Genomic DNA, 18,557 nt, shown 5'->3' on the forward strand with positions numbered 1-18,557 from the left:
AAACCTGCATGAAATTGCACAAAATGTTGTAGCATTAAGCAGGAAGTGGTAGAAATACCTCAAAGAACCATGAGCTGGAGTGGGGGATTTGTGTTACAATACCTATTTTGGTGTATGCTATACAATCTTAACCCAGGTAGTCATCTCCTCAGTCCACTATTTCATGTATCAGAGGTCAACAATGTATACAGGGAACTTGTATATATATCAGCCAAGCTGAAAACAGCACAACAGAATCTCAAAACTCTTTATTTGGAAGAATTCTTCAGTTCTGCATCTGTAAATCAAGGTATGTTGCGGGCTTGTATAACTCTATTAGTGTTCTCTTTATTTCTCACAGTTTTAAGAAGAAGAAAAGATCTGAAAGATTAGCCTTGACCAGAATTCAAATCAAAGAGAATTTTTAAGAATATGCATATTATGTAAGAACAAGAAAAATCCCTAAGTGTAGCAGCTTCTGCTAGATTTAATGCATTAAAAACATGTTAGCTATAATTTTTCTAACTTCTGTGAAGCAGCTTTTTAAAAACATGGCAAAAACATTCCTCAAAAGTGTTTGATTTATTTTTAATGGATGTCTTTCTTACACATTTTCTCTTGATCTGGGAGTTCTGCACAAAAGATGAGCCATGCAAACTGGAAGGCTGTACAAAGAAGCAACAAACCTTGGGACATGTACACGCATTTTACTGATCTATTCATCCAAAGCATATTTCTTACACATGAGTATGGGTTCTTTGACAATTAAAGACTGCTTCATATATCAACATGCCTCTGGTTCATATTTCATTAAATCTAAAGGGATAATTAAAATATTTTGTGAACCATCACATTTTAGACTGACATTTTTCTGACAATGTATTGTCGAAGGCTTTCACGGCCGGAATCACTTGGGTGCTGTGTGGTTTCCGGGCTGTATGGCCGTGTTCTAGCAGCATTCTCTCCTGACGTTTCGCCTGTGTCTGTGGCTGGCATCTTCAGATCCTCTGAAGATGCCAGCCACAGACGCAGGCGAAACGTCAGGAGAGAATGCTGCTAGGACACGGCCATACAGCCCGGAAACCACACAGCACCCATTTTTCTGACATTTTGTGGAGTGCTTCAGCAATGAACAAAGTTTAATGACAACATGGATACCTTTTCTTGTGCAGACTATGATTCGGACATTCTGGGCTAGGATTCCAACTCCTGTGGGACAGACATGGCCCTTTGTCTTATGACTTAGTTTTCTGTAGCTGGTATATCTGGGCCAAACTTATTCCTTGCATTATATCATTATAATACTGGAACTATTTCAGGAAGCAGTTTGGATTGGCATGTTGCATTAGGGCATGTGTGTTAAAAAATGAGGGTGGTTTCATATTCATTTTGCTGTTTTTCAAACAACTTGATTTGGTTTAATTAAACCCAGAATTAAAATATTCTTTTTTCTTATTCAGAGTGGATTGTTTGCTTGCTTCCTTTAGTATCAATTGGAAACACTTATCTGGGCATAGCTATTTTTCCCAGTCACAGGGTTGTCACTCAAGGGATTCTCTCAGGTTGCTTGTCACTCAAGGGATTCTCTCTGCCAAATCTGCGACAGACAGGAAAGCATCTCAGTTTTACACACAATTAAAATTTCCACTTGCAAAGGGGCTTGGCAAGGTGGCACAAATAATATATAAATAATACATTTTGAAACATCATGCACCATGTTGAGTAGGAACATGAGATCATCTCTATGCCAAGTTAGCGGAGATTAGGAGAAGGCACATTTTGTAGAGGTCTGTGACAATTTTGTGCATTTTCCCTCTTTTCATTTTCCCTAAAGGGCACATTATTATATAGTTCTGTGATCTTTTCAACCATTTTTACTTGTATGCAATAGCTAAGATGGCAACTTCTAGGTGAAGAGCAGTAGGGAAGGGGGGAAGACTTCTAAACTCTCCAACTGGGCCATCTTGCTACCCAAATTTGAGTTGCCTTTTATTCTTGCTGGGTTTGAAGAGAAGATGCCACAGAAAAAAAGCAGGGCAGAGAAAGAATTGAACACCTCCTCCAAACTGCCATTTTTCTGCTCTAAACTACTCTTTCCCAGAATAGCTATTTTGTAACACAGGTGACTCTACTAACATTCTTTACACATATTTGCATACAATGTTCAGTTGGGGCGTTAAGACATGTTTTTGAAAAGCTGTACAGTCTTGACTCAAAGAACATATGTAGGATTATACCCACCCTCCCAAGCCTTCTTCGGCAGTTTGTCAACCTCTTTTGTTGTTGTTTCTCAACTGAATTTGAACAGCATTAACTTCCAGCCTCTGCAATCTTGTTATTTCTTCCTCTGCTTAACCAGAGCGCCATTCCTTACCCTCTTTTTCTCTGGGAAAGTACTTATATAATGTAATCGAGCAATCTCAATTATAATTATGCAGATAAGTTAACTTAGGCATAATTAAAGATTGTTCTTCAAAGCTTTCGCACCTATCAATGTTGCAAGAGACCCAGGAGATTAGAGAAAATCTATTTGTGAATATGCTCCATCATCTTTCTTCCTTGACTCTTCCTCATAAAACTTGGTGCCAAAAACTGCAGTTGAAACCTGAATAAGCCCCCATTTGTACAGAGTTGATCAGCATATCAAGAGATAATGGTGTTGGAGAGTAGAGGGTTTTCTTCTTCTTCTTCATCAAACACATTTCATTCCAAGCCTTCTTCCAAGGAGCTCAGGTTTGTTTTAGACAACCCCCCATAACCCTATTTTATCCCTGTGATACCTCACATTAGGCTGAGGGAGAATGACTATCCCAGGATCTCCCAGTAAGCTTCATGGCCAAGTGGGGATTTGAATTTGGGTTTCCTAGTTTTGGTCCAATACTCTAATGACTGTAGCAAAAGCCATTTCAAAGTTTGCTGGCCTTGACTAAATTTCAAATTGATTACATTCTTTTAAGTCTGCAGAACAGCTGGCTTGCATAGTACTTCAGTGTCTGTCCCAAAGGGTCACTTTTGTTTCAACTGTATGCATATGAAACTGGCACCACATAGCCATAAGGGATACATAGCTTGGATGGGGGGTCAGTAGTTCAAGTTGGAAAAGATGATGGTTACCACTAATTCCAGCTTCTCAACTCCAGTGGACCGCTACGGTATTACTGTGTGATCCTGCCTACAGAAGATCACTTTAAAGGTTTCGAATCTAGCAAAAAAGAAAAATCTATCATGATCCAAAGATATTCAATGAATTGATGTAGTACTCTACAGTGTTCTCTTTTTTAACAATGCAATGCTGTCATTACTTGTAAAGTGAAGAGTTAACAGTCCGAGAGAAAAACAGCTTAATTGTTTAATGTAAACTTTATCAAAGAGCTTTGCAAAATGAACTTTTCAACCAAGTGATATTCTTAGTTCTCTGTTTACCCCTTATTTCTGTTATGTGTTTCCTGTGAAAATTCTTGGCTTTCCCCCATTTTCTGTGGAGCTTTTTTGGCCTATTGAACTAATGTGTTTCAAGCCATGACTACAGCTACAGATATTCACGATAAGGGTCACAGATTCCATAGTTTCCTGTTTATTTGTAAAATGGCTTGCTAAGGATATTCCCAGAAAACAAGGGGGTAAAGTTCACCACTTTTCAGATATTTAAAATGCAACCATTATGTTCCTTTACATCGAAAACTCACATCAAAAATAATGGGTTTAGTTTACATTGTAAGCACTATTTGAAAGAGGAAAAGTAGTTCCTGACTAGGAGACTAACTCTTGGACACACGTATCAGATACCTCATTAGATCAGGCAACCCCAACCATATTGAGCCTGTGGGTACTTTTGAAATTCTGAGCAAGAGAAGTGGGTAAGATTGTGAACCCAAGGCTTTCAACAGGCAGGAGACTTGAAATGGGAGTGGAGTTAATCATAGAGTGCTGGGAGAATGCTATTGCATCACCCAACACAATGACATCACTTTGGGTCACACTAAAAGTGACACCATGGCATTATTGTAATGCTGATCACCCCATTTCCCCTAGCTATTCCCCCCTGCTAAACAGCTGTGGGCAGAGTTGGTAGGGGTCAAGACGTCTCTGGCTGAAGTGAAAGGTCCAGCCTCCCTTGAAGTGGGGCCATTCCAAAATGGTGAGGAGGGGAAGTGGCTCAGTGGTAAAGTATCTGCTTGGTGTGCAGAAGGTCCCAGGTTCAATTCCTGTCCTCTCCAGTTTAAGGGTCTGGTAACAGGTGGCATAAAAGACCTCTGCCTGAGATCCTGGTGAACAGTCTGAGTAGACAGTACTCACTGTGATGGAACAACAATCTGGCTCAGTGTGAGACAACCTTTGTATGTCCTTCAGGAGCAGCAGTGCCATAGTGATTAAGAGCTGGTGTACTCTAATCTGGAGAAACTTTGATTCCCCGCTCTGCCACTTAAGCTGTGGAGGCTTATCTGGGGAATTCAAATTAGCCTTTGTACTCCAACACATGCCAGCTGGGTGACCTTGGGCTAGTCACAGTTATTTGGAGCTCTCCCAGCCCCACCTATCTCACAGGGTGTTTGTTGTGGGGGGGAGGAGGGAAAGGAGTTTGTTAGCCCCTTTGAGTCTCCTTGCAGGATAAAAAGGGGGGATATAAATCCAACTCTTCTTCTTCATGTAGCTGCTATGCAAGGCATGCCAATCACAATATGGCTGTTAGGGACAGTAATTATAAGATGTAAGGTTCTAAGCCCATTCTCCTATGATGGAGGAGCTGTTTCCAAATATATGTTTCTTGCAGAAACAAAGGTGATATTTTCTGTATTCCTTTATTTAAATTATTTATAGTCTGCCTTTCTCAATTAGACTCACTTCCTGCTCCTGTGAGATGGAGGAAATTCAGAATGGTTTTCTGCTTTGGGAAAGAATAAAATGGGCACCAGGAAACACAATGGTGGCCACCAGAATAACCACAGGCACCACGTTGGTGATCACCGCATTAGAAGAAGTGTTGGATTTATATTCTGCTTTTCTCTACCTCAAGGGGTCTCAAAGTTCCCTTCACTTCACTTCCCCACCTCAGACACCTTGTGAAGTAGGTGAGGCTTAGAGTTCTCAGAGAACTGTGACTGGCTCAAGGTCACCCAGCAGTCATCATATGCAGAAGAAAGGAAACAATTCGGTTCACCAGATAAGACTCCGCTGCTCATGTGGAGGAATGGGGAATCAAACCCAGTTCTCCAGATAAGAGTCCACCATGCTTAACCACTACACCATGCTGGCTGATTAGAAACACTTAGGAATATTCTCCCAATCCTCTTCCCTATTCACATTCTGCATGTCTTCTCCTATCAACTTCCCAATGTCAGTTTTCATTCTGAGCTCAGAAGAAACAAACATTTGTAACCTCCTCTTCCCTGGCCTCCATAAGTTACAGAGGGGTTTCAGAGGGGGTCTCATACCTTAGATAACTTAGAATATGAGTATTTGGAGGCCTTTAACAAGGAAACTAGCAAAATTGTTTGGTAAGTTTCCACTTCTTTCCCCAAACGATGTACAAATTTGACAAATACTGGTTTCACTAAGAGTCTGAAAATTTGCCAAAAACTGGGGTGGGGGGAGGTTGGACCAGAAACATGCTCCTTAGGTTTCTAGTGCAGAGATCTGTTCTAATTTATTCCTTCCCAATCCTTCTCGTATAAGGTACAAGTTAGAATTTCCCAGTCCAAAACATTTATTTAGAATAATTTATGTAGAGTTTTTCTTTGACATAGACTAGACTGAATGATTTCCCCAGGACTAAGCAGTGATTTTAACAACAGCAGTGATTTTAACCAGTGCCTCCGAGACTAAAATAATGCTGCTTTTTGTTTATCCTTTGCAAAATGAAGATAACATCAATCATATGTTAAAGTAAATGCCAGTTATGAGAACATCAATTCTTAATAGTAGACAACATTCACATAGGTGACAATGATCATGGTCAGGGACGTAGGTATAGATTTTTTATGGTGTGTGTGTGGGGGGGAAGCCAGGTTTTATTCCCTGCTCTGCCACTTGAGCTGTGGAGGCTTATCTGGGGAATTCAGATTAGCCTGTGCACTCCCACACACGCCAGCTGGGTGACCTTGGGCTAGTCACAGCTTTTCGGAGCTCTCTCAGGCCCACCCACCTCACAGGGTGTTTGTTGTGAGGGAGGAAGGGCAAGGAGATTGTAAGCTCCTTTGAGTCTCCTACAGGAGAGAAAGGGGGGATATAAATACCAACTCTTCTTCTGCTTTTAAACTGAGGGCCTCATATTCTCCCTTTAAATTCATGCCGAAGGGGGTGGATTTAAAAGGAGAATCTGGGGAAATTTGGGGGGTGCCTGCTGTCAGGGGTGCAATTGTTAAGCTAGAAGCACCAAACTTTCAGGGTATCTTTAGGAGACTCTCCTAATGATACCACCCAGGTTTGGTGAAGTTTGGTGGAGCCCCCATCTCCTATTAGCTCCCACTGGAAACAATGGGGGATGGGGCACCCCCTTTGGGAGTCCATAGCTTTGTACCCCCAGGACCAAACTTCACAAAACCTGGGTGGTATCAGTAAGAGACTCTCCTGATGATACCTCCCGGGTTTGGTGAAGTTTGGTTCAGGGTGTCCAAAGTTATGGACCCTCAAAGGTGTAGTCCCCATCTTCTATTAGCTCCCATTGGAAACAATGGAGGATGGGGGGACCCTCTTTGGGAGTTCATAACTTTGGACCCACTTAACCATACCTCACCAAACTCGGGTAGTATCACCAGGAGCATCCCCCAAACAATCCCTGAAAGTTTGGTGCTGCTATCTCAAACAATGCGCCCCCTGCAGGCCAAAAACCGAAAAAACACTAAAATGTTTTTAAAACCCACAAACGGAGGGGCGGAGCTTCGGACATGAAGCTTACCTACGTCCTTGATCATGGTGCTGAGATCCTCTGATAGAGGTCAGTTTGAGGCTGCCAAATTATAGACTAATTCTCCTTAGTTAACATATTCTAGGGGTGCCAAAGGTCTCTTATTTATTACATCATTTGCAGTCCAACTGTTTTACTGGGATTCAAGGTGGACAACACAGATTGAGTCAATACAATCAACAAGATGATGGGGCATTCAATAAACAATGAAATAGGAATTTATGTTGTCGAACCAACAAGAAGTCTAAAAAACAGAACAGACTTTTTAAAAAATTAAAATAATTGTGATGCATAAAACTACCCTCCCTGTTTATGAAATCTGTTGTGCCTGAAAGAACATATGCCAGGACTCCTGATTTTATATTTTAGTCAAGAACATAATCAGAAGTCTTTATTGTGTTTGTCTTCTCCAACGGTTATACAAGCTATTTTGCCAGTGCCTGGCATTACAGCCAACCACCATTAGGTGTCCTCTAGCAATAACTGTTCCTAAATATAGAATTACTAGGCAACAATGGAAGCCTTGAAGAGGTTAAGTTTCAAGGGCTTGATTCGTTCAGTTCAGAAGAGCAACTCTTCCCACACACGCCATTGTTTGACTCTGGAAAACGTATGCATCCCTGCAAAATATCATGTTTCCAGGGGGAGAAACAGGAGACGGGCGGCCTTTCTTCAAAAAAAAAGAACAAAACCTACTCTGTTTTTCCTTTCCCAGAACGAAACACATTTTCGTTTTAAAATTGTGCACCATTCAATCAATACATGTCAAGTCCTCTATAGAGGGTCGTTTCTGATAACCTTACTAGGACGTGGAGAGGCAAACGACCCTTCCCCAAGTCTCCCCGTCAGGGAAAAGTCTCCTCCCCACCCCCCTTGGCTAATTGCAGCTCACAATCTTTCCCCTGCTCCAACAGGCTATTTCTTGGCTCTCCACCAGTACTGACAACTCATATATGCATTCTTTCCCCCCTTTTACAGGACCTGGAGGCTAAGCGAGAGGGCACAGCAGTACGTGACTAAAGCATCCGAACTTCCTCTTTCATAAGCCATCACATGATGGAAGCAATTACAATTCCAGCCTTGTCTCTGCGAATTGCAGACGCATTGCCTCACCCTAGAAACCCGGCTCTCCCTCTCGCTTGTTGTATGTGTGCGTGTGTGTATGTATGTGCTGCAGCCGCGTTGGAAAGAGTCCAAGTTCACCGTGGAGAAAGAACCGGGGCAGTGGGTGGAAGGCACAAACAAAAATCTGTTGACGAAAAGTATAGAGCGCCTTTAGAACATCAACAATACACACACGCACAGATACAAAGAATGAAGAGAGCACAACTGACAAAAATCGACGGACCGACAATGCAAAAAGCATGGCGGTTTTGAAACTGAAAACAAGGCGTGTTAAACTTTGCTTGCCCAAACCAACATGAAGAGCTGAGGGGGTTGGGCGGATGGAGGTAGATGCCATTTCAAAGGCATTGTAGACATTCATGGCCGTTAGGAAGCAGGTAGCAAGACAGTTTCCAAGGTTAGGTAAAACCCAGCCCTTTTAACTATAGATCTTTTTTTAAAGGAGTAGATTTCACTTTGTAACACAAAATATCCTTCCCAAGTCTGTTTAAAATCGATCATATTGGTGGGGGGGTGGCAGAGAAGAAAACGAATGTGGGGGTGACGACGTATGAGTGGCCTTGAACAAATGCAGTGCTGAGAACTTCCCTGGGGAGGCATGGAAGGACAGAAAACGATTCTCCCCGCAGTGCGCCAGAGAACAACAGGACTCCCCTCCATTTATCCCTGGTTGAAGTTTCCAAGGGAAAGAAACAGGCGCGGGGGGGGGGGGGGGTGTCGTCCGCACAATTCCCTTCACAAGTTGGTTCGTGCATCAACCTCGCCGCACCGGTTTACAGGCTGGTAGAATTGTCTGGCAGCCTTGAAAACGCATCTGTAACAATCGGCAACACCTACTGTGGAAATCCCGGTGGGAGTTTCAGGAAATATTTGTTGGTAAATCCAACGCGGGTTAATATTGGATTCAACGTTTGCCATGTGATTTTTGGAGCAGGTTTATCCATAAATCAATAAAACCAAGAACGGTTTGCCCCCCCCTTCCGATTCATTAGGAAAAGCTGTTCAAACAACTCTGCATTTTCAATAACAAGGCAGAAACGTCAGCATGATTCCTCCCTTTCCTCCCCCCCCCCTTTGCCAATCTCGTTGTAGTGATTATAATCTACACTCTGCTCCTCCAACTCACGAACCAGTTCTTTCCAGTTCAAAGGAGAGATATTTTTAAAAATCGGCCTGGGGCGTTTGTTTGCATTAAAAAGAAAAGAATGGCGGTCGGAAAGCTGACAGCTAAAGCAACTGAGCTTGAGGACGGGGGAGGAACATTTTCCTAGGTTCATGTTACAACTAAAAGGCGTTGGTAAGTATCAGAGCCAGTGAGTCAACGGATAGATTTGCATTCACTGCAGTGGGAGCAAGACTAGGCTGTTTTTGAACATGTAACAAAAAAAAGTTTAAAAAAAGGACCGAAAAGGCTCGTGCGGATTATTAAAAACAAATCACGAGTTCTCAAAATTATCTTATTTGCAAATGCCCTCGGGAAATATCAACAGGGTCTGCAATTGCGAAACAGCTCACGACGGAACGGTCCGCAACTGTAAAACAGGCAGAGCTGCTGCAGAGACAAATCATGGCGGCAGTAAACGACATTTTAACGCGCCCCCGCTTTTTTGGTTTTGCTGTAACTGACTTACCTACCCACCCTCTGGACCTAACATTGCAAATTATTCAGACTGTTGAACCAGGATCTGCACTGCACTGCCGAATTCACTACACAGGATCAAGAGACCCGCGTCTTTTCTTTTAAAATGAACTGCCTGTTAATGCACAACACTACAGAAAGAGCTCTACTGTAAACGCCGCCGTTTTACCCAGCCCAGTACTCCCTGCATGTTTTTCATGCCACCTTAAGCAAAAGTTAAACGCTGGGAGGAGGAACCGTTTGGAGCCCAGAAATAGCAGCAAGGAGGGCGGCGCGTAAAGCTGTGACGGCGCAGTGGCGGCGCTGGCTGTGGGTCTCTCTCGGTCCCTGGAATGTGCATTTTGTTTAGTAAGGCTCCAAGTGCCAATTGCATAGAGTCACGTCTCCGAGTGCGCCTGCGCAGAGAGTGCGGCACAAGCCCTTGAACAAAATGCGGACGTCAGAGCTGCCTTCCTTTCCCTTCCCCCTTTTCCTTTGTAACCTACATAACTCAGCAGCTCTGTGGGAACGGTGACCCAGACGCAAGGGTTTTAGGGAAGCGCTTCCACTTTGTTTACCCTGCACAATCTCATCCGTACACAGAGCGACACCGACATATATACAGTAGGATTATGCCTTTCCTTGTAGTGGCAGCAGCCCCTTCCTCACTCTTAGTACGCAAATGACAAATGAGCTGTTCGGAATGTGTGTCGTCGAAGAGTATCTGCAGGCGAACTGGTTAAGGAGATCAGTTGTTTATGAAAAGTCTGCGTATACAGTACATGTGTGCTGTGTGAATTTGCACGATTAACGCCGTTTTGCTCGTAAAGGGAGGGGAGGGAGGCAGAGACGCCCCTATTCCTAAAACAAATGGTCGCGTTTAGTTTTATGTTGGGAAAAGGAGAAAAGAATGGCGCTTGCTACCACTGCGTGTAGCCAAATACAAAAGCGATGAATAAGCATAACAGGTTGTAAAAACTTTGTGTATATTACCCATGCGGCTATTCTCAAAACTTCAACTCGGAGCTTCCATATGCCCTTTTGTGGGGCTTCTCAAGTGTAAACCTGCTCTCGGATGCCTTTTGAACATTGTATAGCTACAGCGTAGAATTATTCATTTGTCACGGGTTTCGAAAATAACCTCACGTATCAACAACCTTAAACCGTTTGTGGGTAGCAAGGGGAAGTTGCACCACCATTCGAGTAAGCGATTTTGGGAATACATCCTCACCTTAGCTGCATTTCATTTGTCAAGTACAGTATACTAACGTCAGTGGTTCTTAATTAGCATGCTTGGGAGCCGCAGCTCCAAGTTTTCAGTTTCTGGACATGCCTACTCAGAAGTAAATTCAACGAATTCCATGGCACTCCCAGGTTATCTATGCTTAAGGTAGCATCTGCAGGCTTTGGTCGCATCTGCATTTTCTTGAAAGCAATTCCTGTTAAAATCAGTAGGACTGGGATTTATTTTAAAATAAATCTGCACACTGGGAATAACAATTCTTAATGTAACTGAAAGGAGTGGCAGCGATCCTAAAGATTCACTCATACAGTCGTCGTACACACGTCCCTTCCTGTCTCTAGTGTACTATAATTAAACATTTTTAGTGGTGGTGGTGGTGGGGGGGGCGCTATTGAGAAGACCAGAAGCTTCAGTTCCGCTGGGTTTTTTTCAGTTCTAAAGAAGCAGTCCCGGAGCCATTTGCCAAAGGTCACACGGTGCGGGGAGTCAATATAGATAGACGCTTGAAGAACTGGAGCAAGGGATTCGGATAACCTAGATTTAAAAATCGGATAGCCGTTCACATGACAAACATCACACAAACCCTCCTGCATTTCAGCCTCAGAGAGAGGAAGGAGATGGGAAAGGCTCCCAGATCCCCACATTTTGCATCCATTCACATATGCGAAAGCCCTGCCGCTCCCTCCCCCCTCCCCCCGGCGTGCTGACTCGGAGAGAGCTGGTTATTCTTGCAGCTCTTGTTGTCTTGGCAGAAGTTCAATGAGCAGCAGGAGGAGGAAAGAAGGGAGGAGGGGGGAAGGCAGGGGGAGAGCCTTGCACGCAGGCGCTCCTGGGCACTGTCGAAGAATCGAGTCACTGGAGCAGAGCGCAACAGCGGCGGCGGCGGCGGCTGGAGTCCCCGCCCCAGTGTGAGTGTCTGGGCGGCTGGCAGCCGGCGGGCAGCGCTGTAGTAGCGAGCAGCGCGGTGCGGGCAGGAGGAACAGCACGCCGTAGTGGGGGCCGGAGATTGCCGTGCTTGGGCGATGCGCCTCGCCACGTCCCTGTGAGTGCCTGCAGCCGGGGGGATTAGGAGAGCCTGGCCGAAGGGGGCTTTCTCCCCGTTCGTTTGGAAAGGGAGGCGGCAGTCGGTGCCAAAGCCTGCGGCAGCTGTAAAACACACAGCCTCTCCGGTGGCTAGAAGAGCAGCAGTGGGAAGAGGAGGGGGAGGCGGAGGCCGGGGACGAGGCGCGGGGCGCTCGCTGCCCCTGGACTGGGCCATGTCGTCCGCCGCGGTGGCCGTGGCCGCTGCCTCCCGCAGGCAATCGTGCTACTTGTGCGACCTGCCCCGCATGCCGTGGGCCATGATCTGGGATTTCACGGAGCCCGTCTGCAGGGGCTGCGTCAACTATGAAGGGGCCGACCGGGTGGAGTTCGTCATTGACACGGCTCGACAGCTCAAGAGAGCGCACAGCTTCCAGGAGGGCCGGGCCCCGCCACCGCCACCCCATGCCAAGCAGCAGCCCCCGCCGCTCAGCGCCAAGGAGATGCACTCGGCGGCGGCTGCAGCAGCCGAGGCGGCCTCCCGCGCCCCACAGCAGCCCCACGAGCGCTACGCGCTGGCCGCCGCCGCCGCCTCTGAGCGGCCGCCGCCGCGCCTGGGTGCCGAGTACGGAGGGGGCGGCAGGCAGGTTAATGGCATCCTGGTGCCCAACGGCTTCTCCAAGCCCGAGGAGCCTCCCGAGCTCAACCGGCAGAGCCCCAACCCGCGGCGGACGCACCCCGTGCCCCCCACCCTGGTGCCCCTCATGAACGGCGCTGCGTTGCCCGCCGCCATCAGCATCAACAGCCGGGCGGCAGTGGCTGCAGCCGCCTCCTTGGCAGCCATCTCCGGAGCCCCGACCCCGCTGCAGGTCTCGGTCTCGCAGGCGCAGCAGAGCCAGCAGCAGTCTGGGGAAGGGGGAGCGCACAAGCGGCCCGGCTCGGTCTCGTCGTCGTCGTCGTCCAGCGGAGCCAGCGGAGCCAGCGACCTAGAGGGCAAGGACAAGGGACAACAGCAGCAGGCGCGGGGCTCGGCCGACAACCTGGACCAGCTGGGGGTGGAGAGCAAGAGCCGAGGTGGAGCGGTGGCGACTGGCTCGGACCAGGACTGGGTGAGCAAGCCCAAGACGGTGCGCGACACTCTGCTGGCCATGCAGCACGGCGCCCACGCGGGGCCCTACGAGAGCAAATTCAAGAAGGAGCCCGGCATGGCGAGCGGGAGGCTGCTGGGCTACGAGAGCAACGGGGCCATGGCGAAATCAGGTGAGGTTCCTGGGGAGGCAGGCGGCTGCTGGGACCGGGCTTCGGGCGGGCGGGAGACCGGGGAGGGAGGGGCCCTCCTCTCCCCTGGAAAAACAAGCGAGGGGCGCCATTCCTCGCCCACTTCCTGGTGCCTGAGAGCCGAGCGCAGTGTTTGGTGTGCTGAAACAGCGTAAGAGGGATGAGTCAGGGCGCTGACAGAGAGGGTTTCCTCTCCCTATAGCCCCGGCCACATTCCTTTGCAAGCTGAGCCCAGGCGCTCAAGGCAGTGAGGAGTAGCAGCAGCAGGCGTTTTGCTGAATGGGAGAGCCCCACTCCACCTGGCCCTCATGCTCTGTGCAGCTCTGGCTCTCCCTGTGCAAAGGTACAAGCAGACTGACAAGTAATCCCCATTTAGAAGCATGTCGAGTAGGGTCTAGGACGGTGCAAGCGTGCACCGCCTGTTGCTGGTGCTTTGCTTCATGCTTGGCCGTGTTCTGAGCGAGTGGAGGATTACCAGGATGCAGTGGCTGTTTGGCTCCAGGCCAGCGTGGGAGGGTGGTACAGTGCAGGCGCATTTGAATGCAGCATGTACTGTAGCGTAAGCAGTGGCACGGCATGTTTGCCTGCCTTTCAACTGCTGGCCCACTACCCGAGGGAAGGCAAAGTGACTTGGTTTTAAGCCAGTTTTTGAAAATCAGCTTATCTCTTAAGTACTTGGCAGGACTGGACTGTGGCCCCCGGACTTTGCCATCTGCACACACGTTGGTGTAGCTGTATTTCTGCAACATCTTTCTCCTCTCCGATCCTGTGTTTATAGGGGCACGGGCAGCAAGGAAGAGAAAGCCTTCTCCAGAGCCAGAAGGGGAAGCTGGACCTCCTAAAATCAATGGAGAGGCACAACCATGGTTACCAACTTCATCAGAAGGGATGAAAATAACAATGGCAGCTGCATCTTTCATGAATCCCCCTCCACCCACTGCTTCCCCTCATTCTAACCGGACCACACCACCAGAGGCAGTCCAGAATGGCCAGTCCCCTATGGCTGCACTCATTTTGGTCGCAGACAATGCTGGGGGCAACCATGCCTCCAAAGATGCCAACCAGGTTCACTCTACCACAAGGAGGAATAGCAGTAGCCCACCGTCTCCGTCTGTGAACCAAAGAAGGTTGGGCCCTAGCAGGGAAGTGTCAACTCAAGGAGCAAACACTGGAGGGATGGAGCCAGTGCACCCTGCCAGCCTCCCAGACTCTTCTCTGGCAGCCAGCGTCCCTCTGTGCTGCACTCTGTGTCACGAGCGCCTGGAAGACACCCACTTTGTGCAGTGCCCTTCTGTCCCGTCCCACAAGTTTTGCTTCCCTTGCTCCAGACAAAGCATCAAACAGCAAGGTGCTAGTGGCGAGGTGTATTGTCCCAGTGGCGAGAAGTGCCCTCTGGTGGGCTCCAATGTCCCTTGGGCCTTCATGCAAGGCGAGATTGCAACCATTCTTGCAGGTGATGTGAAAGTGAAAAAAGAGAGAGACTCGTGACTTTCCCAGTTTCTCGGAGCAATGTCCCCATTAACTAAAACTGCTTGAATTGTATATATCTATAAATATCTATAAATATCTATATATATAAATATATATATATCCAAGACAAGGGAAATGTAGACTTCATAAAACATGGCTGTATAATTTTGATTTCTTTTTTTGAATACATTGTGTTTCTATATTTTTGAAGACAAAAAGGTATGTACTTACGAGAGCATTTCCTTTTTTTTTGTTATAGCAACTCTTTGTTGTGCTTCCTTGGTGACAGTTACTGTTCAGTGTAGGCTGTGACTTGGGCTGCTTTTTCTACAGAGCACTTAGCAAACAAGAAATGCTTCTAGCTGTATTTGTATGCACTTGTTTCCCCCTTCCCTCTTTTTAAATGCCAAATACATCTTCTGACATTGTAACGATTGCCTTACTGTCTGTGATTTCCTTATTTTTGTCCTCAACTCCCACCAAGCTGAAGGCATGCAGGTTTTAGATATAAACATGGTGTTAAAGTTGTTGGTAGGATTAACTCCATAATGCCCCTTAGACCAGTCTAAATGCAGGTGAATATGAGAAAGCACAAGGGGGTTCTTGTGGAAGCAGTGTTCCCTTGTTGCAGCTGCAAGACTATCAGATTCTTGGAGTGACTTGTTTCTAGAAGGAAATTTCCTTCAAAGCACTATGGGAAGCGAGGAGCTGTTGCGTTAGGGATTCTGTGAGGGGTTTTTTTTAATTAAAAGGCAGAGTTGACCACTGTTCAAGTGGTTGATTGTAAGATTGCAAAACTGCATTTATTCATTGATTACATAACGTTCATGCAGAATTTTTGACATAGTTTGATTATTGCATTAACCATACATTGATGCAGACAGAATAGCACTGCCATCTTTTAAACAAATCTGTACCTTTTCAGCAGCATTCGATATTGCCATTTTCTTCCTGTCTGTGTGGAAATCTCTGAGGTAAGGTTTTTAATATGGTGCAGGTGGACTTTGAATTTACTTACTAGAGACTATTGTTTTTATAGCTGACATCATATTACCAGGTAGTGGCAGATCCCAGCATTTGAGGTTTTGCCAGGCTTGCTTATGTTGACAGAATAAAGAAGAATGGAAAATTTTACCTGACGTTTCTTAACAATTGTGTTGAGAAAACATTTAATTCTCATTTGAATAAAATGACTCGGAACTTATGTCAACTGCAGCTTCACATGGGCATGCCTTGCCTTTTAGACTACTTTTCAAGAATTCTTTTGTAAAATTACTATTTTGATCACACTTTTTTGCATAAGGCAGCAGACATTTTTAACCAATAAATCATCAGTTACTAGAAATAGTTAAGCCTTCTTGTAGTGTTTTTGTGCTGTTTGCAGTTGTGTTAGCAACACTGCTGTGCAACCTCTTGTAGTTGAGTGTTTATAATATGGTCGCAAGCAACTGTTTGAAGCAGAAAGGTGGTTATAAGGTCCCCCCATCTCTGTGGCAAATAACACTATACGTATTGATGTTGAAAGAATCTGTACGACTAAGTTTAACAGTTTTGGATGCTGTTTGGTCAGACTGTTCTTATGTAATAATGTTCAGGCTGTTTTTTAATGCAGAATAGATTTTGGTTTTTTTTTTAATGGTCATGACATTTAAAAATCCAAACTGCACATGCACAGTAACTTTTCTTTTTGAAGTGTTTTAATAAGCACATCCACTAGCATTGTGTTTCATATTACAGGTCAGTGTAATATTAAATAACAAGAGTTGCATGATAAATCAATTCATTACTCTTTAAAATGATAGAAATACATATAGTCCAAACTGGTGTCTTATGTAAACATATTTAGACAGTTTGAGAAAAAAACACACATATATACAACTGTAAAGGATTCTTTGGAACCACTATAGTATGTGGAAATGTGTATTTAGGCACTTTATTAAAATTGGAATTTGAATTGATAGATGGTAAGAAGTTCTTAAAAGTCTTTATTGACATGATACTTCATGTGTTATACCAATTTGTACCATGGAGAATCTGTGTTCTAAGATAATATCCCAACTAAAATTTTACAGAAAGTTCATTGTGATGTCCTGTCACATAGTTCAGATTTGAGCTTCTGAGTTGAGGTGGGATGATGATAACTTTTTTTCTGGCTATTGTTATTCAGGAATGTTGAGGTATTAAGAGGCATTTAATTTGAATCTCCAACAAATGTCCTTTTATTTACACTTACTCTTGAATAAGGATATTCATATATTGTAGCCCCTTGCTGTTCCTTAAAGTAGCTTAAAATGTAGGAAAGTTTAGGTCTTATACCATTGAAATGAATTTTAATGTTTTCCACCAGATTAGATAACTCTTTTCAAACCTGTTACAATGACCGGGTCAGACATATAACTTCATATCTCAGAACTGTCACAAACTCATAAATGATTTTTGGATTTCTCAGACTTATTGCCATTTTAATTTGTTTCTTGATGAATTTATGACATCTCAGTGGGTCATTATATACTTACTAAACATTTCCTTGGCTACAAAGTTTTTTTAAGTGCTTTAGCTGCAACAGTACTACCATTAATCTCTGATAACAGTGGAAACCCTGATTCCATTGCAACCAATGAGAACCATCCATGTCAATGGAGCCAGGCTTGCACCCTTACTTTTTGGAAGTTTTTAATGGTGATAATTTGTATAGCAATAAAGCAAAATGTTGTTTTAATGAGGTGTGAGATTCTCAATCTCACCTTCAGTACACTTTCAAGTTACTTTTATTGAAAGATCACCTGCACTATGCTTTTGTTGTTTATAGTTGCTAAACTTAACACATTACTATTTTTACCAATTATTTTTTATCTTTTGCATTAAATAAAGTGAAATTAGGAGCTTTAAACACTTTTCTGTGAGTGTACTCTTCTTGTTTCCCTTTTTATTCAAAAAAATTAAAAAATACTGCAGCTGCTAAGATATATGGACAGTAGCCAAATCACCTGGACTTTTTTAAATTAAAAAAATTGTCCTCTTTTGTTAGACCGGTAAAGAGAAGTTTGGGGAAAGACAGAACAAACTGTAAGTTTAAAGATCACTTTTTCACCAGAAGATATTCTCATGAACCCTTTCTGTTCCATTGCCCTCTGAGTTCCACAGAAATAGAGAAGTCTTGCAAAGAACAATTCCATCACAGCTTACAGGGATTTGAGCTACATACCCAATAAAGTTTCACTTGTGTAAAGATTTATTTAGGAGTCTTCTCCCAATGGCTTTATATGGCAACAGGTTCTAGGAATATTTTCTCTGTACCTAACCCAAACTCTTCTCTTACTACCAGGAAGATCAGGAACAGTATTCCACTGACCTAAGAGAGTCACTGGAAGCAGGTGTTTCACAGTTTCTGCTGGAGCTTTCCAAAAAGTGCTCCTTGAATATGACAATCCTATATGAATCATAAGTCTGGAGGCAAATAGCTATCCTCAGCATATGCAAGTGAGGAAAAATTGAGCTCAAAAACACTTAAGACTGGAGACTAGTGCTTTTTTTTTTGGTGTTGCCTTTGTCATTACTGCATTGTGGTATGTAGGGAAAAACAAAGATGGATTGTCATGCACAAATTTAAGAAAGATATTCCTAATCAAGAAACTGGTTTAAATTTTACTGCTGAACACACTGTTGAAATAGGATTGAGATGAGATTATGATGTGTTTAAAAAATATTGCTATTCTTAAAACATAGCTTCAGAATTTCAGTGGAAACTTTTTAATGAGTCCAGAATATCAAACACTAGTCCTGGAGTGCTACATGGCTATTCAGGTTGCTCAGCATTCAAAGTTGCTTTGCTGAGGTACAAGAAGATGGGCAACTAACTTTACATATTTACATACAAACATAGCTTGATATGTTGCACAGTTAAACCAGAATGTTTTAAA

At 44.6% G+C, this 18,557-nt stretch overlaps 1 protein-coding gene and 1 non-coding gene across 2 annotated transcripts; both read left to right on the forward strand.

The window, feature by feature from the left end:
- Positions 1-4,121: 4,121 nt before the first annotated feature.
- On the forward strand, positions 4,122-4,196 carry TRNAT-GGU. Its single transcript has one exon. It is a non-coding gene; the product is annotated as a tRNA-Thr (tRNA).
- Positions 4,197-11,694: 7,498 nt separating this feature from the next.
- On the forward strand, positions 11,695-17,527 carry IRF2BP2 (interferon regulatory factor 2 binding protein 2). The gene is made up of 2 exons (XM_048486001.1): positions 11,695-13,149; positions 13,946-17,527. Exons 1-2 carry the CDS (start codon positions 12,126-12,128, stop codon positions 14,653-14,655), a joined length of 1,734 nt encoding a protein of 577 aa, XP_048341958.1. The 5' UTR covers positions 11,695-12,125; the 3' UTR covers positions 14,656-17,527.
- The last annotated feature ends 1,030 nt before the right edge of the window (positions 17,528-18,557 follow it).

Source organism: Sphaerodactylus townsendi, linkage group LG01 (genome assembly GCF_021028975.2).
Source record: "Sphaerodactylus townsendi isolate TG3544 linkage group LG01, MPM_Stown_v2.3, whole genome shotgun sequence".
Classification (NCBI taxonomy): domain Eukaryota; kingdom Metazoa; phylum Chordata; class Lepidosauria; order Squamata; family Sphaerodactylidae; genus Sphaerodactylus; species Sphaerodactylus townsendi.